General features: G+C 43.6%; 1 protein-coding gene across 1 annotated transcript; it reads left to right on the top strand.

Annotated features, from left to right (window-relative positions):
• The first annotated feature begins 1,593 nt into the window (after positions 1-1,593).
• On the top strand, positions 1,594-24,359 carry LOC105104792 (cytochrome P450 3A29). The gene is made up of 13 exons (XM_064478669.1): positions 1,594-1,767; positions 3,308-3,401; positions 5,266-5,318; positions 7,570-7,669; positions 9,827-9,940; positions 10,205-10,293; positions 11,677-11,825; positions 14,427-14,554; positions 15,628-15,694; positions 16,160-16,320; positions 18,725-18,951; positions 21,129-21,291; positions 23,888-24,359. Exons 1-13 carry the CDS (start codon positions 1,697-1,699, stop codon positions 23,981-23,983), a joined length of 1,512 nt encoding a protein of 503 aa, XP_064334739.1. The 5' UTR covers positions 1,594-1,696; the 3' UTR covers positions 23,984-24,359.
• The last annotated feature ends 208 nt before the right edge of the window (positions 24,360-24,567 follow it).

Here is a 24,567-nt window from a genome sequence, read left to right as displayed (position 1 = left end):
TAACTTGATCATGGTGTATGGTCCTTGTTAGGTTTATTCACCCACTCAGACTGGTGTTGGATTTCTGGCTAGAGGGAGGAAGGAAGTTGGTGAGAGGTGAGCATCAGTATTTACAGAAGGACTGAGAGTGAGAAAGAACAAAAGGAAGAGGAAGTGCGTAAACACAGCTTAAATGTCTTTTGTTTCTGCTGAGTTTTAAGAACTTCTGAGTTTTTGTTTTTCCCATAATCTGTGATTTCTTGGGCCAGGCAGACACAGGACGTTGGTCAGAGAGCCAGAGTAAATTTCAGAACGTCAATCCTCTAGTCCCCGTAGGAATGCAGTGGGCGCTTGAGATGACAACAACTTCTACCATAGGCCTCCTCCTTACGAACTCTCACGGCCTGTGAAAATTTTTCTGTCTAGTCAACAATAGGGAAGCATCTACTCTGATGCCCACTTTGCCCCATAGAGAAACCTCATGTCACCTTTCTAAGTCCTGCAAGCTACGTGCGCCTCACCACGGGTGGTTAAGGCGGTTGGGCTCCATTTTGTCATCAGGTGACTTTCTCCCCTTCACTCCCTTCATACCCATTGATCTTGAACTTGACAACTTTCCAGAGATGGGGGGTGGTTGTGGAGAGGAGGGCGGATTCTTTGGTCGAGAATTTGTCTAACTGCTGTCTGCTACAGGGCCCTCTCATGGGCAGGACAAGACTCCCCCTGAATTGATGCCCCTTGACACAGCCGTTACTGCCTGGTCCATGTCCTGCCTCCCGTTCTGGGGCCTCTTGTCGACAGAATCCTGATGGGTCATCCTGCATGTGCAGTGATGGTGGCTGAGGTCCAGCCAGGCCCTCTGTTGTATTTACAATTCAGGACGTTGGTATGGTCAGCAAGGAACCTCAGGGAAAGGAGACACAGGGGCCCAGCAGTCTTACCTCCACCAACTCAAGTTCACCAACCTTTCTGGATGCCCATTCCTCAGAAAGCCCCCTGCTAGCTACCAGGGATATAGGGTCACTAACATCCAGTTTGCGCCCAAGCTCTCAATCTGTTAATGGCAATAGGTGCGGAGACCAAGAATGTGCGGTTCTGGAGGATAGAAGGACAATAATAGAATTGTGGGGGGTGGGGGAAATATGAGTTGCCCACTCGATTAAGTAGTTATTTCTGCTCAAGGAGGTTGGTTAGGAAGGACTCTGACAAAGAACGTTTTTTCTGAGCTGCAATGTAGAGGATGAGTAGATGCCTTAGAGGAGAAACAAGGGGATTTGTAAGCAGAGGAAACTGCATGGGCAAAGATCTGTAGACCCAGCTTGTCTGAAGGATTTCATGTATTTTGGAGTTTAGGTAGTTACAGAAACAAGGCAGTTTAGAGATTAATGGCTAATGATTTTGTTTGAGTTTCTATAAACTTTGGACTTACTGATTACACTGATTGAGTTGTTATTGAATTCCCAGAGAATATGAACTCAAGGGAGGTCAAATTGTAGTGTCCATGATGCTTTGCCAACTATTAAGGCAGAGAGGGCTCCTGCAGGTGGAGCACAGTTGTTCCTTCAACTGATTGCAGCTCCAACTCCACCCACTTCCCAATACATAAACCTTTCAGCTTCAAGGCATCATCACTGGGTATGAAAGGAAGCAGGCAGGCAAAGAGTAGCACACATATCTGAAAGGAAACTCAGGGAGGGAATCACGGTGGACAGCGGCCATGGACCTGATCCCAAGCTTTTCCACGGAAACCTGGGTTCTCCTGGCTACCAGCCTGGTGCTGCTCTATCTGTGAGTAACTGTGCAGGCTCGTCTCCTCTGTAACCTTGGACTTGTGCTGCTACTCAGATCCCCTTTCCCTTTATTGTTTTGAAGATCAGAGTTATTGAAGAGAAAGTTGCTTAAGTGGTGGGTGCTACAAGCACCAAAGGGGTTATTATTGATCTTAACCCAGTTCTGTTGAAAGACTAACCAAACCTTCCCCAAGTTCCCATTTTCTGTAGTTCAGGAGGGTTTAGTGACATTATTTGCTCCCAGAGATGATCTTCCGATTGACGACCAGCTTGCATGGACCTAGACTCTACTGAATCGTGGTGGTTGCCAAATCCACCAGGGCTGGATTTAAAACAATTGGTTCCTGTGCAGTGGGGTCCTCTCCCCTTCTTAAGCTCTGGGGTTTCTAGAAACATGAAGAAGTAACTTGAGTTTTTGTCTCAACTTCACCTTCTGGGTGCAGCATCTACTGCAAGAGGTGTATAGACTGACCCCTGTGTGCTCAGGAGTTCCCTGCTCCCTTCCCTCCCACCCTAGGCATCATTTACACAAACCATCTGGTCATCCAGACTTTGTTGGGGGATAGAGACTGATTGCCCTTCTCTTCAGACTCAGCTCTTGTCTCTTTTCTGGGCCCCTCCTTTGGGATTCCTTACTGAGACTCAGTTCCCCCACCCTGTACTATGCAGAACTACCTAACCCAAAATGAGAAATCTGTAGAGGAGAGGAGACTTAGCATGAATCTTGAAATTTTATTCATTTCTTTCACCTTTTCCTCTGGTCTCTGGGAGGGTTAGTATCACCATAGAAACATATTTTCCTCATGATATGAAATCTGCTAACAACTTGCAAAGGCACAAGTCCCAAAAGCCAATTTGTATTTTAAGTATTTTTTCCCTTTAAGGACAGTACAGGAGGATGAATCACAATCATCTAATAGAAGAATTTTTTTTTCAGTGTGAGGTTCCTGGCTTCACACAGCAGGCTGCAAGAGGAATTATTTTCTATGAGTGGGTAGGACAGGTCATCTCCATGTCACACTTGACCTCTATCTCAATTTCACTTTCAGTAGAAAAGAGTAGGAAATCTTGATGACATGAACATGGGCAGTACAAACCTCATTTTAATTCTTTAAAAGTAATGTTGGGAATTCAGGTATTGTGACAACATATTTTATGTCTGATGACATTTTAAAATTTCCAAGTCATCTAAGAGTTAAGTTACTAAATAAATATGAGTGAATTTCCTGGAAGAATTGCAGCTTAGACCTCTCAGGAAAACTAAATTGGAAAGATTTGTCAAGTATTCCCTCTAAGATTGGAACCATAAAGAGTTCAGATGTTTTTAGCTAATCATCATTGCGTTTTGTGGGTCTCATAGTGGTGGTGGGAAAGGAGATGATGAGTGAATATAATTATTGCTTTTGGAGTTGCTGTTCTTATTTATTGCCTACATGTTGTCTCCATAGGTTGATTGTTACGGTTCTGAGTCAGTGTCTGGCCAGCTGCAGTTCCTATTCCACAATCCCTGTGACCCAGTTTTCTCTTTCACTTTATAGATATGGGACTTACTCACATGGACATTTTAAGAAGCTAGGGATTCCTGGACCAAGACCTCTGCCTTATTTTGGAAATGTTCTGGCCTACCGAAAGGTGTGTGTTGTTTGAGCTCCCTCTTTTGCTTCTTATGGTTCAAATCCTAGCTGAGTTCCATCATAAAAGGAGGAAGTTCTGAGGTTTCACACTTGCCGGAAATGACATCATGGGCCCCACTCAGCCTATGGCCAGTTTTACCCCCGGTTCTATTTTCATTTGTTAGGAGCCTCAGGTTTTGCTTCAGACAGCCCAGCTCTCTGGCTGATTCTGCAGAAGACTTGAAGTTCCAACCTGTAAGCATCATGAAGAGGATTTATTTCTGTTAGGTGTCAATTCCCAGGAAGGCACAAGTCTCCTTGATACTAGGAGACAAGCATGAAGGGGGCGCCCAGTCACGGCTTCATCACTAGTGTCAGGCTTTCACGTCGGCAGCATGAGCCCTGGGTAGCATTTTTCTCTTCTTCCTGGTTTGCTTGGTAACTTCAGTGTCTAAGGCACCCTGAGTCCTCACTATCGGGTAGTGTGTGTATACGTAAATTCTCTCAACAACTGCTAATGCCGGCAGCTGTTTCCATGACTCTCTCCACTTTTTGCTGCCCCTGACATCTCTTGGGTTTCGAGAGGCGGAACAAGAGCTTTCTGCCCTACTTCTGTGCCTTCAAGTGCGGCACCCCGCCGGGGCATCTGAGCTGGGCGTGGGTAAAACTGGCATGTCTATTTGCTTCAGATATTTAACCACTAAATGAGTTGCGGGCTTTTTCCTTTTCAACAAGGCAGAATCACTTTGCTTCAGATATTTAACCACTAAATGAGTTGCGGGCTTTTTCCTTTTCAACAAGGCAGAATCACTTACACAAAATCATTAGAAAGGACATGAATGACAGAATTATTCTCAATTTAATTTAACTGAACGGAATGTACTAGGTGCCACAGACTGTGACTTCCAGCACAGCCTTGATGCTAATCCAGCTCTGACGCCCCCTCACCTGGGGCCTGGCCCCTGAGATGAAGCTCATGAGCGGTGCCCGGACGTCCAGGGGCAGAGCCTCGTGTGCAGGCTGCTCTCGGCCTCAGACTTCCTTTCCCGCAGACCTGAGGCTTGTTTCTCAGACCCTCATTCTCCCACCTGAGCCTTCATTGTCTCATTATCGCCTAAGAACTGCTTGAACTTTGTTCCTACTGAAAAGGCAACGATTTCCTTTCCACCTTCCCCATATGAACAACTTAGTGGATGCACTCCAAGACCCACACTTCTAGGACCTTCATTTGCATAATTAAACCATCAAATATCACAGCAGAAACTTAACAATAGGGAGTTTTTGTTTTTTTTAAGTTACAGAAGAGAAAACTCAGGGCATGTGTTTTAATTCCCACTGTCTTTGTGGAGTTGTTGTGTCTTCCCATCTATTTTGTGTTGAGCTGGAAAGTTAGAAGGCAAGTCTACTTTGTGATTAATTCATTCACTCACTTTGTTACTCAATTAAAAAGTCCTAGACTTACTTATATTTGCTTGACTAACAGAGGTCACCGGTGTCTTTAACCTCCTACTTCTGCCAGAATTCTAGAGAGAGCTCATGAGATAAATGAAAGGATGCTCGACTAGAAGGTGAAAGTGTGTACAGGCCACCCTAACTTCCCCTAAACTTCAGTTTTCTCACAGAAGACGAGGAGGTACTTAGTATTCATAGGCAAAGTTAAGCATTTAGTATCTACAACAATCAGAGAAAATGCAACAGTGATTTTAAATCCTGTTTCAAACATCTCTTCTGTTTTTCCTTCTTTCCCCTAAGATATCTCTGAATAAGCACTTCTCTCCAACTGCCAGCAGGAAATAGCCTGATTTCATGGGTTTCAAGTCCCATGAATAGAGGTAGAGTTCAATACAATTTGATTAGTTATCTAATTTTGTTTCTCCTTGCAGGGTCTTTGGGATTTTGACAGTAAATGTTTTAAAAAGTATGGAAAAATATGGGGGTGAGTATTCTGGAAACTTGCATTGGATAGGCTGGTTATGGCGAGGCCCCCCACACTGTGGAGGACAGTCTCAGTGCGGAGCTGCTTGTGCTGAAACCATCTGTTGTGCAGCTTTGGGAGCTTGTTCTGCCAGGGACCCCCCATGTCACCAGGTGTGCAGGTCTGCAGTGAGTCAGGCCCGGAGAGCCGCAGGCCATCGCTTTCCTCCAGCCTCACTTTATGCCCAGTGTCTCACTCTTCCTCTTTTCTCCATTTTTCCCCCTTAATAAATAAATAATAAAATGCATTATTGCAGAACGTTCTAATATGTGCTCATAAATGCATTTCATTACACCTTTCCCACATATTTTACTTATAATTAAAAGCCAAAAATTCTTTATTTAATTTTTAGATTTAATATATTCTTTTGGAAGAAGAGCTAGGGGTTATAGGTAAACAGAATGGGAAACTATTTCTGCTCAGCTTTTTATTTTCTCCATAAGTAAGGAGATATTTTTATCTTTATTTTTTAAATTTTAAGCCAAGACTTTCTAGTAGAAGCCTATATAGTTAGTTTTATTGACTCTTTTCCTCTGACTTTGAGGAGACGCAGGATATACTTAACTCAGAGCGCCACGTGGGTTGATGGACATTAGCAGCCGTTGGAGGTTTGGTGAGAGCAGCACGAGAGCTGTGATGCAGTGATGATTTGCCAAAAGCACGTGGGAGAAGGCTCTGCCCCTCTACCTCTTCATCTTCTCTCACCAAGTCCTCAGAAACCACAGGGCTCTGCTGAGTTGTAATGGCCCAAAAGGGTAACTCACTGAGTGGAGAGAACACGCGGCACTGATCGCCACTGGACCAGCACCAACATTTAGCACTTATGAGCTCAGGATGGGGCCACTTTTTCACGGTGAATTCCAGTTTTCTCGTTAGAAAATGGCTCTCATGTTTGGGTGTAAATAAAAATCACATGGGAGAGCATTTTATAAATGTAGCCTTTGACCCCACCCACCAGCGCACTGAATCAGTATGATCTCAGGTGGGGCCTTGAAACCTGAATTTTAACTGGTAGTGAAATTCAGGCTGCTGTGGCATCATGACTGTAATGGATTACGCACAACCATTAGCCCTTCTCCATCCAGGGGTTTCTGAAAAAACATGATGGGAAGAAGGGAGTCTCCAAGAAATACGATCGCTCTGATGGGGCAGCAGGTGAGGGGCTCCTCAGTCGCTTCTGTCCCTGCTTCGGCACTAGATGCGCCTGACAACCTCTTCCACCCTCAGTTTTAGAATAGTTTTGGAAATGGGCAGCAGCAAGCTCAGGGGTTCTCAGTGATTTTTATATGTGATCAAAAAATATTTGAAATTCCTCTGTGAAGTCAAAGGAAGAATAGGTAACTTGTAAAAATCTTCTATTTTGCTTTGTAATTGCAAGTGGTTGACAGTGGAAACAAAATGCCGGAAGACGGGGAGGTTAACTTAGAGTAAATCTCATGCCAGTGGCCCCTTCCCGTGAACAGGCACTCTGACAGCCAGGCGGTCAGGCCAAGCTGGGACGTGTCACACATGAACAGACAGCTTTGTGTGGCACGTGTGTCAAATGCGGGTGCCTGATGCCCCCTGGGGACCCATGTAGAAGAATAAACATAAGTAATGAAAAGAGAATATTTTTAAATGGATTATACACGTTCCTCCGAATTTCTTTATTCTCTTCGTTCTTGTTTCAAATTTTTCTAACCTTGATGCAACCAAGGATATCTCCTTATTATTTAATATATTTTCCTTTAAAAAATTATAAGCTAGAAGCATATTTTAGAAAATAGAGCAATCTTTAATAATCCTGCTCTTACTTGTAAAGTATTCCAAATCTTCCATTTGCCAGCACATTGTTACATATTTATAATCAGTGTGTCTATAAACTTCATATGCATTTTCATGCTTTTGATAAACCTTCAAAAATGACTGAGTGGGTGGACTCTCCATAATTAATTCTTTAATTCTTAGTTAATTTACTTGCCTTCAAGTATTTACTAAGCTAACTTCCTTTTTGATAATAAAATATTTTAAACACATAATATAATGGAGAATGGTATAGGAAAAAGCCATGGACAAAACACCTACCCTTAGCAAATGTTCTAGTGGTATTTCCAACCATCATCTCCAGGAGTAAAGATTATATAATCCCAGGATGAGAGTCTGGACTTCCAGATGTGGCTCCAGCTGATTTACTGAATCAGTAAATTTAATCGGTTCTGTTTTCCTGACACAGGTTTTATGATGGTCAGCAGCCTGTGTTGGCTATCACAGATCCAGAGATGATCAAAACAGTCCTAGTGAAAGAATGTTACTCTGTCTTCACAAACCGGCGGGTAGGCATGCGTTTTTTAAGTTAAAATTTCTTCCTTTCTTCCTTCTTTCCTTCCTTCTTTCCTTCCTTCCTTCCTTCCTTCCTTCCTTCCTTCCTTCCTTCCTTCCTTCCTTCCTTCCTTCCTCTCCCTCTCTCCCTCTCTCCCTCTCTCTCTCTCCCTCTCTCCCTCTCTCTCTCTCTCTCTCTCTCTTTCTTTCTTTCTTTCTTTCATTTTGAAATGATTATAAATTCACATGATGTTGTCAAAACAGAAAAATACCGGGAGGTTCCGTGTCACGTACCCTTCCTCCTTTTTCCCCAGTGTTAATATCTTGCCCAGCTATACTGCAACAGCAAAGCAGGAACTTGGCATTGGTCCTACCCGCAGAGCTCACTCAGGCTTCGTCAGGTTTAGGTGCCCTTGCTGGCGTGTGTGCTGGTCAGCGACAGTGATCGTCTGCGCAGGCTTGCGTGGCTGCCACCGCAGTCGGCGTGCAGAGATGCTGCGTCCCCACAGGCTCCCCGCGTGCTGTTCTTTTCCCGTCACCACGAGCCGCTTTTCTTTTCTCTCACCAAGGCCTTAGTAGAGCAAATTTTAAAAATAATTTTGATGAGGCCAGTTTATTAATCTTTTCTTTTTTGGGTTGTGCCTTTGGTGTCAAATTGAAAACTCGTCACCCAGCCCTAAGATTTTCTCCTATTTTTTCCTGAACATATAACATACATAGTTTTATGTTTTGCATTTTAGTCTATGATCCATTTTGTGTTAATCTTTATATAACGTGTGAAGTTTAGGTCATGGTTCTTTTATGTTTTGCCCGTAAATGTCTAAATTGCCCCCCCGCCGCTTACCGAAGGACTGCTCTTCCTTCACCGAATAGCGTTGGCGCCGTTGCCAGAGCTCGCGCGGGCCTGTCTGTGGGAGCTGGTTTCCTCGTAGCAGAGGCTCTGGGATCTCCCACTGAGCAGGACACAGAGACCACGGTCATTCCTGCTGTGTGCTTGGCACTGGTCGTCCCTGCCCTTCTTCTTTGTTCCTAGTCTCTGGGTGGCGTGAAGTCAACGTGGGTCATTTGTGCGGTGTTCTGAAAGGCTGGGGAAACTGGGCACTCACCCTGCGGTCCTCCGTCCGGCAACGGGAACTGCTTCAGGCTGGGGAGTCCCCTCTCGGCACCTGGCAGTGCTTCCCTGGGGGAGGTGGGCTGATGCAGGCAAAACAAAACTATTCTCCTTACCGATTTGTGAGTTATTCTCAAGTTTTTTTGCGCTACTGTGTTTCTGAAACTTCTAAGTGGACTCCTGAGGTCTCTGAGACCTATTTTCATTTATTGAGAGCTGTCTAACCATTCTTCTCTGTGATGTGAGGGAGGCTGGAGCCTGCTGCTCTGCCGTTTTGGTGACATCAGTCCAGTATTTCATCGTTTGGTGTGATGTTACCTGTAGGTTTTTGTAGATGCTCTTTATCGTGTTGTGTAAGTGTCCTTCTCTATCTAGTATGTAAGCTCCTATCATGAATGAGTGAGGTATCCATTTTAAAACTAAATATAGGTTTGGAATATGGTAAAAAGCCTCAAGCATGTTGGCTTGATAAGCCAGTCCCAAGCTGAGAAACAGAATGATCCCTTTCCTTTTCCTTCTATCACTGGAGGAAATATGGGAGGGAAAAGGATTTCCATATAATTATAACAATTCTTCAGAAAGCAAATAGATTCCTGATTTTTAAAGTACTAATTTGTTTTTGAAAAGTCACTATATCAAGACATCTGTTTCCAATGCGCATGCTGTAGATGTACGTAAAGACAGACCTGGCTTGAGGCAACACACGCTTGCCAAGGCTCTGCAGCATCTGTCACCAGCTCTGCACAGCCCAGGAGGATGAACTAGGTGTTACTCCTGCCTGTTTCCCTGGAAGAGCCCTTACATTGCCACATGGGTCCTACGCATTTAAAAGGAGGCTGGACTATAAAGGCTGGAAACCACATCGAGTGGCCGGGTGTCTCCTTCACCCTCACAGGCAGCCAAGCATTTGGGATAAATATCTCTCAAGCACAGGGCCTGCTACTAAGTAGATGGTCACTAAATATTTCTTGAATAATTGGTTCTTATTTAAGAAATTTTCTACAAATGTTGAAAGTTCCAAAACTTATGGAGGGTAAATGCATTTTGTTTTTGACTGTAGTCTTTTGGTTTAACCGGTATTATGAAAAATGCCATCTCTATGGCTCAGGACGAACAATGGAAGAGAATACGAACATTGCTGTCTCCAAGCTTCACCAGCGGAAAGCTCAAGGAGGTAAGGAAAGAAGAGCACCTGCTATTAGAAACTTAAAGAATGACTCTAGGGACACATAGAAAATAAGAGTGTAGTCCCTTTTCAAGGAGCAGTCTGCTAAACTTGGGTTTCCTAAAAATAGTCTTTTATCTTTACATCCTAGAAGAAACATTATAAGCTGCATTATAAAAATCTCACTTACTGCCCCATTCTTGGGAAAACCAAGTCCTTCTAGGACTTGAGTCTCTGTTTTTAACCTCAGGTGGTGTTGTATTTTGTGTCTAGATGTTCCCCATCATTGGCCAGTACGGAGATATGTTGGTGAGAAATATGAGGAAGGAAGCAGAGAAAGGCAAGCCCGTCACCATGAAAGAGTAAGTAGGGGCGAAGCTGCCGGTGCTCTGGGCACCGTGGAGACCCTCCAGCTGCCTGCCACGGAGCCGAAAAGCCATGTAGAGTTACCCTAGGGACCAGGCAGAAGCAGGTGTGTGGTGGGACAACTCCAGTGGGCCTCCTCAGAATGAGTGTTGGCTCACCAAAGGATGCAGGACAGTCAGGAGAGAAAGGGTCTTCTGTGAGCATGAGCCAGGATTAACTTATTCGCTTAACTGTCATTTTAGATATTCTGGAAGACAAAAATTCATAGTTTAGAAAGAAGAAATGTTATTGGACCAAAGCTTTGAGTGCAGAGGGTATGGCCTGGTGGCAGGGGAAGGTTCTTTGTACATGCTGGCAGGCAGTGGGCGGGGCAGGAACGTTACAGTATGGAACTGGAAACAACTTCAATCTCTTCACAGTTTTCCAGAGGATACCAGCAAATACTAAATATTAATTCTTAAATACCCTTTGCTCTTCCTTCAACCTCAAAAGAGAGAAGACCCTGTAAAGCCTACGAGTAGGGTGACCACAGCATTTGTTGTCTAAACTGAGATTTTGAGGGGTGGAGTCAAATGTGAAAACCATGCTTTATTTCTACTTGTTTTTAATTTTGCAGGAACAACAGGTATAAACTGAGAATGTCCTGGGAAAACTGGGAACATATGGTCACCTGTCTATAGGATCCCCTAAATCAATGCTGGAGTCACTTTTTTTTTTTTTTTTTTAACTAGAAGCATTTTTACTCCTTACATTTTACAGAAATGATTCTGCCCTCAGGGCAACCACAGATCAGTGGCACTGAGGAAGAGAGGGTCTCTGAAGCCTTAGCAGGGGTGCACGCCAAGGAGGGGTGATGTTTCTGGCAGCCCTAGCAGGGTGCTGCTGTCCTGTGATGTGCTTAAGAGGGGTCGGCTGTGAGCACAGAACTGTGTTGAGGCGAGATCCAGATGAATGTCTCCTTTCTTGACTCCCCCAGGAAGAGTTAATTATTCCATCCTTTGTCCTGCTCAGACACAGCGCTTATACACCTGCTATTGCCCATAGTCAAAACACGCTACTGCAATTTGTCTGATTGTGGGCGTCCATCCCTCTATGCCTGAGCTCCTTGAGTTGGGGGTGAGGGTGTCTGACTTGCCTTAGTGTCCCCATCACCCCAGCACAGGGCCAGCTGCATCACTGTCACCTCATATACACCTCATGAGTGAGTGTGATGGCAGCAGAGATTCTTCCATGATCCAGCAGGTGGGCCTTAAACTGGGTGGCTCTTTACCTGTCTTGCCCGGCCATCTGAATTTACATACATTCTTGTTGCATGTGGCGGGTAAGGATGGTAAAGTAGTGCTGATTGTAATTGTCCACGTCTTTCTTTCTCCACTCAGCATCTTTGGAGCCTACAGCATGGATGTGATTACCAGCACAGCATTTGGAGTGAACGTTGATTCCCTCAGCAACCCACAAGATCCCTTTGTGGAATACGGCAAGAAGCTCTTAAAATTTGACTACTTAGATCCGTTCGTTCTCTCACTACGTATGTAGACTACTTTATCTCTTTTTCTTTATTCCTTCTTCCCTCCCCTCCCCTCCTCTTCATTCCTTTCGTCCTTCCTTCTTTCCTTCCTTCCTTCCTTTATAATAATAGCTTTATTGAGATACAATTCACATATATAATGCACTACTGTAAAAAAAATATATATATACACACACACACACACACAAATGAATATTATTCAGCCAGAAAAGGAAGAAAATCCTGCCCTTTGCGACAAAGTGGAAAGAGCTTGAGGGTATTATGCGAAGTGAAGTTGAACAGAGCAACGCAAATTCTTATATGTAGAATAACACACACACAAACACACACACACACACACACACACACACACAGAAAGAAGAAGAAGAAAACTAAACTCATAGAAAAGCGAAATTAGATTTTTAGTTACCAGAGGTGTGGGTTGGGTGGTGGGGTATTGGATAAAAGTGGTCAAAAGCATACATTTTCAGTTATAACATAAAATTAGTGGCAGTGTAAGGTACTACATAAGTATAATGGACACTGCTGTGTGCTACATTTGTACCTTGCTAAGAAAGTAGATCCTAAAATTTCCCATCACAAGGGAGAATATTTTTTGTAACTATATGAGGTGAGGAATGTTAACTACACATTATGGTGTTAATAATTTCACAATACATGTATGTTAAGTCATTATGCCGAACACAAACTAAGACAGTACTGGACCTCAAGTATAACTCAATGAAACTGAAAAAAAGGTTTTAGTACTTTCAAAGATTGTTCAACCATCTTTACAGTCAGTAGAAGAACATTTTTGTCAGTCACAAACCCGTTACCTTTCACCTGTCACTTCCCACTGCCCTTGACCCTGAGCGTCCAGTAATTTCTATCTCTGTAGATTTGTGTGTTGTGGACACTTCAGATAGATGGAATCATCAAATATGTGGTCTTTTGTGGCTGGATTCTCTTATTTACCATGAAGTTTTCAAGGTTCATCCCCACTGTAGCATATATCAGTACCTTATTTATTTGTGTGGCCAAATAATATTCCATTATGTGGACTTTCTGCATTTTGTCCATCCATGCATCAGCTGAGGGACATTTGGGTTGTTTCCACCTTTTGGCTGTGTCAGTAGTGCTGCTACACACGTTCATGGGCAGATTTCATTTGAATATCTGTTTTCAATTCTTCTGGTGGTACTCAGGGGTGAAACTGTAAGTTATGTAGTAACTGTGTTTCAGTAACCACCAAACTGTTTCTTACAGTCTTTTTTAATATAAATGTCTATTCACATCCTTTGCCCATTTATAGTTGAATTGTATTTCTGTTGAGTTGGAAGAGTTCTTTATATATGCTAGATAGGTGTCCCTTATCAGATATATGATTTTAAAAGATTTTTCCCTTTCTGTAAGTGTCTTTTCACTTTGTTGTTAGTGTACTTTGAAGTGTAAAATGTTTCATTTTGATCATGTATAATTTCTGGGGATTTTTTTCCTCTTCTTCTCTGTGCTTTTTTGGTGTCATAGCTAAGAATCCATTGCCAAGTCTGAGATCCCAAAGATTTAGCCCTTGGTTTACTTTGAAGAGTTATATAGTTTTAGCTCTTATGTTTAGGTCTTTGGCCTGTTTTGAGTTTATTTTTGTACTTGGTGTGAACCCTAGGCACCTGTGCATTTTACCTGTTATCTTTGCCATACTGTCGTTCATAGATTTCTTTATCCTCCTTCTCATTTTTAAAATGTCAGTTGTAATCCCCCCTCTGGTGCTAGCAGTTTAAGTATTTTCTCTTTTTTCGTGGTCAATCTAGCTAAAAAAATCTTTTCAGAGAAACAGCTTTTGGTTTCACTGATTTTTTTTCCATTGCTTTTTAATCCTCCTGCTCATTGTAGTTTCTCTTCTCGTCTTTATTATTTTCTTCCTTCTGCTACTTTAGGTTTTCTTTGCTCTTCTCTTTTCAGTGTGTTAAGTTGGAAAGTTTTTGATCTGAAATCTTTGTTCTTTTAAAAATCTAAACAGATAGCCATAAATGTCTCTCCATGCGCTGCTTTTGTTATAGCCCATCAGTTTGGGTACATTGTGTCTTCATTTTTATTCATCTGAAAGTAATTTCTGATTCCCCTTCTTTATCTTCTACAGCCCATTGGTGATTTAGGAGTGTGTCACTGAATTTCACATATTTCCATGTTTCCCGATTTTCTTTCTGCTGTTGATTTCCAGTTATATTCCATTGTGATGAAAGACATACACTGTATTATTTCTATCATGACTATTATTTTTTAAATAGCATAAGTAATTGAAGTAACGGACTATGGTCTGGTTCAACCAAAGAGGCGTTAGTCCAAGAAGTAAAGGCTATGAGGTTCCAAAATACATTCCTGCTCCTGTGGTCATCCCAAAGATGCAGAAGGGGACACTGACCTCGCTCCTATAGTGATGGCCCCTGGATGTGGACTTACTCTTGCTCAGCCATTGGCTTGGAAGTCTGAGCAAAGGTCGTGGAGGGAATGGCTCCTGCTTGAGTGCTCTGGTGTTTTTATTTTTTGATTGATGGAGTAAATAGTAGTTGCTCCAGGTAAACTTTGCATTTTCACTGTGCTTTCCTTTTGTTTTTTTCCATACAGTATTCTTTCCATTCCTCACCCTAGTCTACGAAGCATTAAATATTTCTCTGTTTCCAAAAAGTGCTGTGAATTTTTTCACAAAGTCCGTAAAAAGAATGAAAGAAAATCGCCTCAAAGATAAACAAAAGGTAAAGTCTGGTGGTGGTTCCATGAGGATGTTCACTTTTTGATAATTTATTGAGCTACACATGGATGACATATGCACATCTCTGCATTTTTTTAGAGGTATGTAGAAAATTATAGAGTTTAGATCAGGAAATTCTAAAATTTGGAGGGACTGAAGAAGGAGGAGATTGGGGAAGGAAATAAGAATGTGAGTCAGAGAGCAATGTTTGACTATAACAGTAGGCATGCTGATTAGTATGTCATTGCAGAAATATTATTGAGGTAAGGAGCTTACCACTTTTCTTCAATAAATGGTTAAGGGATAAAAGCTACTGATTCAAAATGATTTTACTGTATTTCCCCTCATAGTAGATTGGCAAAGAATCACTTAACCTCTCAGCCTCCTATTTTGCATGACCTCCACTGGAAGACCCCATCAGGCACCTGGAAGAGTGCAGTCTATGCTAAATTTGAGGCCTCTCATAGTCTGGAGTGGGCAGGAGTCTTCCCTGGGCCACGAGGCTATAAGCTGGTTAAGCCAGCTTTGCCTTCATGGGTCCTGTAGGTCAGCACAAGGATGCCTGCAGGTCACAGGACAGGGTTGTGTACTCCAGGATGTGACTGAAGATTGTGGAGAGTCCTGGAAGGGTGGGCACTTGAAGATGCTTCTGCAAAAGTTGCTGATGAACTCTGCAGGTGCCAACATATTAATTTATGTGGCCGTTCTTTAAGAATTAAAGCTGGTGGGAAAAAAGGGTGGAAGTCACGGCCTTTCTCCTGAGCAAACAGGGATGACGGGAGAGGGACAGACAACTCTTCGGCAAAGAACTGTTTCAAAAGCCAGAGAAGCCCGAGATCAGAGAGGGCGAGGAGCAAAAAGCAGTTGGGCGTGGTGGCCGGGTTTCCCTCGGGGACACATCATGGTCTCCAAGATTTGCAGGGGGCATTTTTGTCCACTGAGGACTCAGGTGATACTAGTCAGACCTCTGCTCTTTAAGGGGCTGTTGTCTTAGGAAAGAGGTGGAATACTGCACTCCTGATTCATTTCTGTCTTCACAAGTAACGCTCTGTCCCTGAAATTTCTCTTTGTTTCCAGCACCGAGTGGATCTTCTCCAGCTGATGATTGACTCCCAGAATTCCAAAGAAACGGGCACCCATAAAGGTAACCAGGAGTGCTTCAGAGGGCCACTGAGGGGAGGTTCTGAAAACGTGCAGGAAGGTTTCCAGGCAGATGAGAGTTTCTGCCAAATTGAAGAATGTCACATGTTCAGAAATAAACAGTAGCCAGAGGTACTTCCCAGAACTACGCTGGCACAACTTTGTTCAGAGCGTGAAGGGCGAGTATGACAAGAACGTCACGCCCAGAGTCAGTCCTGGTCCTGGACCACCTGCAGCCCAGCCTCTGGGGGGCTTGTTTCCAGTGTCAATTCTCAGGCTCCTCCAGACCCACCGAGTCAGAACCTCTGCCTGGGAATTTGCATCAAGACTTCATCACGTCAGGAGGGACATTGCCCCAGAGTTGGTGACCTCAGCTTGGAACATTTGGGTAGCGTTTTGTTCACTAGCTTAATCTGCTGTAAAGTTGACATTGACGTGCTTGCCTGACATATCTTTCATCTCCTTTCAGCTCTGTCTGACCTAGAACTGGTGGCCCAAGGCATTATCTTTATTTTTGCTGGCTACGAGACCACCAGCAATTCTCTCTCCCTACTTGTGTATGAACTGGCCACACACCCCGATGTCCAGCAGAAGCTGCAGGAGGAGATCGATGCGACTTTCCCCAACAAGGTGAGGTGATGACACCTGAAATGAGAGAGACAGTGAAGCCTTAGTGATGCCTCCTCACCACTTCTTATGAGATTTTTGCAAAAAGCAGGATCATAAAATCTTTTACCTGCGCTATTTAGGAAGGACCCAAAGCACACAAAACAAAGGAGGAAACATAGGTTATGCATGCAACACACAGAACTATCGGTACTGTGAAAAAAAAGTGCTGGTCCTGGCATATCAGTTATCACAAAATGCCCCGTAAAAGTCACAAAACCTCAGTGGCATCTTAGAGTAAGCATTTGTTGCTCCAGTGTCTGCATAGTTACCCGTTGATATGGCTGGACTTGACTGGTCTGGGTGTTGGCTGGTCCAGGCTGGCCTTGGCTAAGCTAGGGGGGCTGACTCAACTGGACACGTGCCCCACATGTCTCCAATCTCCACATGTCTGCTTCTCAGGGCAGTGGTAGGTGGCAGGAGCAAGGAGCCCAATCATGCGGGCGCCTTCAGAACTCCGCTTGCATCACACTTGGGTGACTTTCCACTGGTGCAAACAAGTCAACTGGTCAATCCCAGAGTCAAAATGGGAGGGCACCACACAGTCAGATGGCAAAGGGCATGAACACAGGAAGGGGCGGAGAACTGGGACCATTATTCAGTCTCCCACCCTGGGTAAACTGCAGACTAAGAGGAGGGTAGGAAATAGAGGACATGAGCTCAAGTCGTGACTGTGGTTTTGGATAAGTTATGACTTTTCAGAATCTTGGGTCCTTCATATACAAGGTGAGGATACAGCATAGGGCCAACCTAAATTAGAGATGATCTGCCTTCTCTGGTAAAACCCATATTGCAATTCTTTTGATGCAATAGGAGGGAAAGGTCGCTAAGAGACAGAGGCTAGCTAAAGCATTGTGTTCTCCTCTGTTTAAAATAATCCTTATAATAACATCAACACTATTGGTTAACATTTACTTCTTTTATATATGTCTACTTAAGTACTTTCTATTTATAAATGAACCTAACCTTCATAAAATTCAGTATTAGTCAGGAGAAGCTAGGTTATGCTCAGACACAGATTAACCCTCAAATCTCAGGGCTTTATATAGCAAATATTTACTTCTCACTCACATTTTCAAGTCCCACATGGATGGTTAGTGGAGGATGGGAGTGGGGAGCTCGGACACACAGAGTCACTCGGGGATACTGACTAAGAGCCTCCACCGTCTTGCAGCTGCGTTGTCTGGACCATGAGGCCTCCTTGTTTTCTCGGGATAAGGGACTTGAGCGTTGCTCACCAGCTTTTCAAGTATTTTGTCCTCGAACTGACATAATCGCCTCAGTTCACAGCCCACTGCCAACGCTGGTTTCCCTAACTTCAGGTGGGCTGGGAAATGTGGGGACCACGTGGACACTGGGTGAGCAGAGAGTGTCTCTGCCACAGAGCCCTGTGACGTGTCAGCTCGAATTATCTCCATGTGACACGTCAGAAAACTGAGCTGCCGAGAGATGGAATCCTTGCCTACACTAGTCGTGCACCCAGTGGAGAAAAAGCCAAGCTCTGAGCCAGGGGGTCCCTGGCTCCTGAGCAGTTCTTACCCTTTACGATATTGCCTCTAAAATATAACACCATGTGGCAGCCACACGTCACCCTCACTGTTGTCGGATCTCTGCCAAAACTGGAATTGTTAGGAGACCTGGCCTCTGGGGCTGGAGAGGCTTGTTTAGACCTTCAGACCTTGCAGTCAAAACTTCAGTGACAACAGGAGACTGCTCAGCAACGGAGGGCAGGGCTGAGGGCGGGGTCCTGACCCTCGGGTAACTTCCCCTAGGTCTGAAAGTATGTCCCCTGGAGCATCCATCTTACCCCTCTTTTGCATATTTTCAGTTTAAAAAAGAACTAGTTTCTCCCAAAATCGTTTACTTAGATTTTATTTCACATAGTGTTTTCAAATGTTCTATGCATATACAGGAGAATCAGCAATCAGGAGTTTTCAGCTTAAAAACTGTATGTTAAGGAGGGAAATTGCACATTCACACAAAGCATTTCCTTGGAACGGGTGTGTGGCCTCTCTTATAAAAGGAAACAGTGGCTAAGGGGTATTTCACTTAAGAGTAGGGGTCATAGTCTATTAGTCACGTTTGTTCTCATGAGAAAGAAAAAACACTACATGACAGTGTGTGGGATTTCAGGCCCTGTTTAGGGGGTGTCCCCAGGGCCTCCGGTAGTCGTAACTACCCCACACATCTCTATGGGCCACTGAGCGAGTCAAAGGACATGAAAGATACTAAAATGTCTGTGAATGCTAAGGTCCTTTACGAGTTTTAATTATTCTCTGGAGATTCTAACATTTCAGTAGCACTTCATAGACTGAGTTGAAGGCTGATCCCAAATCTCATGTGTCAAAATCTGCTTTTGCCTTCCCAGGCGCCCCCCACCTACGATGGCCTGGTACAGATGGAGTATCTGGACATGGTGGTGAATGAATTGCTCAGGTTAATCCCACTTGCTGGTAGACTGGAGAGGGTCTGTAAGAAAGATGTGGAACTCAACGGGGTGCTCATTCCCAAAGGGACAACGGTGATGGTGCCAGTCTTCATTCTTCACCATGACCCAGAGCTCTGGCCAGAGCCTGAGGAGTTCCGTCCCGAAAGGTACGAGACCCTGGGGAAAGGACCCACCCTGATCCTTTTTGGTGCTTGCAAATTCTGAGAACCCTCATAGGCGACAAATGTGTGATTGTGCAGTCATTTATTTGTACGTCTTTCTATTGTTAGATTTTTCTCTTTACAAGAGAGTGTTTATTGTTTGAGTTAAAATTATATAAACTGTATATTAGTAAATAGATAGTAACAGCTGGCTATACTCCTAGTACCTTTAGACGGGCCTCGTTAATACTGTGGCGTATGTCCTTGTGGACGTTTTCCCAATGCATATATAGATTTAAAAACTTTAGAATGGTATTATACTTTTTTTGTTTTTGAACTGCTTACCTTATTTAACAGCAAACTATGAACAACATTCTATGTTGTGTTTGTATGTATTTGTATATATGCTGTAATTGACCTAACCACTACATTATTTTAGGTGTATAGGCTTTTTATTTCCTTGAAGTCTTTCTGTCTGTTCTCTTCAGCTCTTTGAATTCACCACCAACGTTCCCACATTTCCATGTTTTTAAACATTGACTGTCACGTCGTCTACCATTACTGTGAGAGTTCAGGCTGAGAGCCCGGGGGTGATGTCACCCCTGGTGGTTCGAGCAGCCTCACTGAGGGCCGAGGGGAACACGGCCCCCAGTGCTGTCTGTGTCTGCAGTCCTGGGCCACCTCCCTTCTGCCTCAGTATTTGGTGACCTTCCAAAGAGAAGTCCTCTGACCTCTGGACGTCTGGGACATCCTCCTTGCAGGGGCTTGAGCATCCTCTTCAGGAACCAGGAGCAGAGGGCTGGTTTGGGCACAGCTTGAACTCTGGAAAGAGTTGATGGTCCCATTTATTGTATAATGAGTAAAATGTGGAATGAACTTTTTCAGGCCCCAGCTGGGACCTAGACTTTTATTACCCCTGCCTTTAAACCCCCTGATGGCAGGGACTTGGTCTTATTGCCACAGTGTCCCTAGTGCTAGCATCATGGCCACACGTAACACTTGTTGAAAGGAGAAGTCAGAGTGGACCAAGTCCTTCGTTTTCTGAACCAGGGAACCTGTGGTTCCTCCCAGCTCAGCAGCTCCCCCGCCCCCTGACCCACAGCTCCACAGTCCTAACCCCAGACAGAGACACTCACTCCCCTTCTCTTGGGTTCATTCCGTCATCACGCAGGGAGTGCTTACCTCTGTGTGTCAGGGACTGAGCCAGGAGCGGTGAAATCCACATGTTAGAAAAAGCCTATTATAGAGAATTTTTTAAATATACACAAGTGTATGTGTAATTGACACATTCACAAGTATATTCTATAGGTACAAGTCTATGGAATACTTGTATCTGTCTGTGCCCATTCCCTGCTCAACAACCATCAACCCACGTCACTGCTCCATTACATGCCACTCTTACCCTCCTAATCCCTGTACCGTTGTGAGTCACATGGCCTGTAAATATGACAGAATGTTTTGCAAGATAGGGATTCTTTAAAATATACATTAACCACCACAACTTTATCACTTTCTCCAAATCCACCTTTTTTTCCTTAATATATTCAAATACTGAGAAGTCAGATTTGAATAAAACCTAGGTCTAATGACCAAGGAATTCATAGGCTAGTGGAACAGACAGACAGGGAAATTAGTGATTGGGGGTAGAGTGGAATCATATGATTCTGTGAATCTTTTGACCTAAGCATTTTGTGTACAGCAGAGAAAGACACACAGACAGTGACACAAGAGAAGGGAAGGGGAAGGTAAGGGAAAACAGGGAAAAATAATAATTTAAATACTCAGAGACATTTCTCCTTCCTTCCTCCAGGAGCATGTGGCCAACACAAGTGTACATGGAGACAGGAACCCACGTTTCCTTTAGTCAGTCTCATTTCCTGCTTGACTTTCAGAGCGTGAACATCTCACCTCCCTGAATGTAGTTTAAGTGTTTAAATATTAATTTTCGTTAAACAGCATTGATCTCATCTCCTCAGCAAGACTGGGAGCTCTTATAGGGTGGGGGGGATGGGAAGGAACTGGAGCTGACCTTTCTCATAGCAAAGTAACCACAGCAGGATGAATGACTCTCCCACAAAAGGATCCCTAATGCTACTGGTTGAGGGTTTAAGTTAAAACCTCACCTGGAGCTCTTGTGGGTTTTGTATCTCATTAACCTGTCTCATCTACTGTTGTGGATCCAGGTTCAGCAAGAAGAACCAGGACAGCATAAATCCTTACACATACCTGCCTTTTGGAACTGGACCCCGAAACTGCATCGGCATGAGGTTTGCTATGATGAGCATGAAACTGGCTCTTGTCAAAGTCCTGCAGAACTTCTCCTTCAAACCTTGTAAAGAAACACAGGTCAGACAGTTCACTTTCTGCATTCACAATGTTTTATTGGGGGGTTGTTTTCTTAACTGAGGGTTCGGTCTCTATGCCTAAGAATGTGATCTATTCAAAGAATAATGTATTCTCTTCGGCTGAGAATCTATTTGCCAATCAGCTCTGGAGGGCTAAGTCTGTGGCTTCATAGAGACTCAACTATAATGTTCATCTAGAGTCAGTGCAGTTAGCATGGCCTGATTATACGCAGTCCATTGAAATTCAGCAACATTTTAAACTTGGTTTCAAGTCTACAGGAAGGAAGGGGAAGTGTGTGCACAGTCGTGAGTGCAGTGATGACCATGTCGTGCCTTTTCAACAACATGATTTTCCACCAGGACTTCCAGAAGCTCTCCTGGCAGTGGTCCTCAGCCACTGCTTGCAGAATGAAATCATGGGGGAGTTAAAAAACCCTAGTGCCTAGGTCATCTCGGACGTTCTAATGTAATTCCCCCAGAGTGCGGCATTCAAAACATCTCCGTGCAGCCAAGGCGAGAATCCCTGATTGAAAGCATTTCTGCCAGATGTGAAGACTCCCACGGTCCCCCTCACCTTCCAGGAGTCCTGCTGCCATCGGGCTGGGCTCCCTTTGCATTCCAATAATAATTCCACGTGTGTCCTTCCCGCTCCCCCGACCATTCTGTCCTCCCCCTTCAAGTACTAGTTCAATCCCTAAGCCTCTCCACAGAGCCTCCTCCAAACAGTCCTGAGCCCATTTGCTGCTCTATTCTGTTATTGGTTTACACAGGCTGACGTCATGGGTCCAACCATCTACCTTAATACTTCATCATTGAACCATCCAGTTTGGTTTCTGTGTTTCCTTTGCACATAAGAACGTCTTTAACTCTAGCCCCTCATTGTGTTCCTTTCATAAATGCCTAATGGTTCCTCCCAGTCATCTGGTAAAGGCTTAAGGAGTGATGAGCAGTTAATTTACAGGTCTTGGATACAAACGTTAAACTGTTGGAACTTTAAAGATTTAACAAATGATATCTATGCACGTGCTTGTTCTGTGTGTGTCTGTCTGCAGGGGAAATATATGCATGCCATTTGAAATTTTAAAATACAAGATGTTATATTTACAGTAAGATCTGGAATCTTTCCCGGAGAGCACAAGGAATAGTTGCCATTGATTCATAGCAAGCTTGACCCTATAATAAGGCTTATTTCTAGGACTCATACATTTAATAAGCAGCTCCCCCCCTTAAGTAGGCTTTCTCAGGGAGGCGGGGGATGGAGATGGTTCTCATTTTACTTGTGGGCATCCTTATGACAGTCCTGTAACGGTGGACAGACAGGGGACTTGGCCCCGAGAGAAAGGGGGCCTCTGGCACATCCGGGAGGGGGCAGACACTCCCTGTAAGCTCCACCCAGTCATCCACAGGCTGGGCTTCTCCCCTCCATGACAATTTGCTTTCCCTTCTGTCAACTGACATTGGAAGGAAGCTCCACCAACACTGATGGAGTGACTGGGTGAGAATGGAGCTAAAAGTATCAGAAAAAATAAAAGCACTGTAAGTCTTCAGAAGTTCACCATTTGTACTATACTTGGGAGCCAGGAGATTTTTAGAAGCAGACATGATGCCTCACAAACACCTCTCCATCCTGAAACTGGATGGGTTCTACTGGGAGAAGTAACTGAGCTCTTTGGAAGCTGAGAATGGCCCATACAATTAACCTGTGTCATAACTGCACAGGATTACCTTTTGAATTCCAGCACACAAAAGATTACCTCTATATCCTTTTTCAAGATATTTTGCCATAATGTCTAAGAATCTGGTACGTTTTTAAAACTCAGTATTTTTATTAAAATTTAAATCAATAAAGAACACAGGCCAACCTGATTCTGTATCAAACCTGGTATAGAGTAAGTGTTCAATAGACATTTTTTGGAATAAATGATGGATGAATGTTCTCACTATCCAGTCCTAACACAGCTTATAGAATAAGTATAAAGGATCAAAAGACGAATGTGATCAAAAGGTACAAACGTCCAGTTAAAGTAAGTCCTAGGGCTGTAATGCAAACGTGATGACAACAGTTAACATTTCTGTTTGGTGTAAGAGAGTAGCTCCTCAGAGTTCTCACACAGGGAAAACAATATTTCTTTTTCTATCTACACAAGATGATGAATGTTAACAAAATGTACCTTGTTAATAATTTCACGATATGTAGAAGTCAAATCATTATGCTCTACACCCTAAATTTTTGCACTGCTGTAAGTCAATTATATCTCAATAAAAATGGATTTAAAAAAAAAAACCTTAAATAGGGCATAATAAGGGAATACTATGAACAACTTTATTCCCATGTGTTTTATAACATATGTTAAATAGACCAATTCTCTGAAAGAGGCAAACTATTGAAATTCAATTAGGAAATATAGACAGCCTGATCATTCCTATATCATTAAACATATTGAATTGGTAGTTTTAAAAAAATCAGATTCACATGATGCTAAAAATAGCTTTTATGTGTTTGTAAAGCTATTTTCTGTAACGTGTCTTGTCTGCTTTGCTTTCCTTGGCGGCAGTGCTCCATCACTCAGTTCTCATAGCTTGTTTAACCGTTACAGATCCCCCTGAAATTAATCACTCAGTCGCTTTCACAACCGGAAAGACCTGTTGTTCTAAAGGTGGAGCCCAGAGATGGGACTGTAAATGGAGCCTGACTTTCCCTAAGGACCTGTGCTTTATTCTGCAAGGAAGCTGCATCCCGGAACACCAGAGACCTGGACTGACTTTGTGAGAAAACCCAGAAATAAAGACGGGCGTCACCCACTGCACGTGATGGGTGACTGGGGATTCTGTGTGTTCATTTAGCTCTCTCAGGGTCTCTCTCAGGGTCTACATGGAGTGTCTACTGCGTCATATGAAGGAGGTGACTAGTAAGGGCCAGCTATGTAGACTCAGCTTATCTGGGCCTCCCAGGACCATCTCCACCCACCCCCAGTTAGTACCATCTACTCCTCCTGAGTGCTGATCAGAATGAAAATTTCTCAACAATTTTATCAACAGACCTAGTGAAAATAAGAATGATAGTGGTGACTGAAGTAGTGACATTTATGTCACAGATTTTATTTTGAATGTTCTAAATTAAATATTATAATGAACAAGTCAATAAAAATCTCTTTACCAAAGTATTATCTGATGCCAGGCTGCACATTAAGGGGAACGTACCACTGAATCAGGGAGATTCAGATGCTAAATGCTTTGGACCATCACCATCACTGGTGGGTGGGCCTTTTCCAAAACT

This window comes from Camelus dromedarius, chromosome 24 (genome assembly GCF_036321535.1).
Source record: "Camelus dromedarius isolate mCamDro1 chromosome 24, mCamDro1.pat, whole genome shotgun sequence".
NCBI classification, from domain to species: Eukaryota; Metazoa; Chordata; class Mammalia; order Artiodactyla; family Camelidae; genus Camelus; species Camelus dromedarius.
This window is presented reverse-complemented; position numbering and strand designations above follow the sequence as displayed.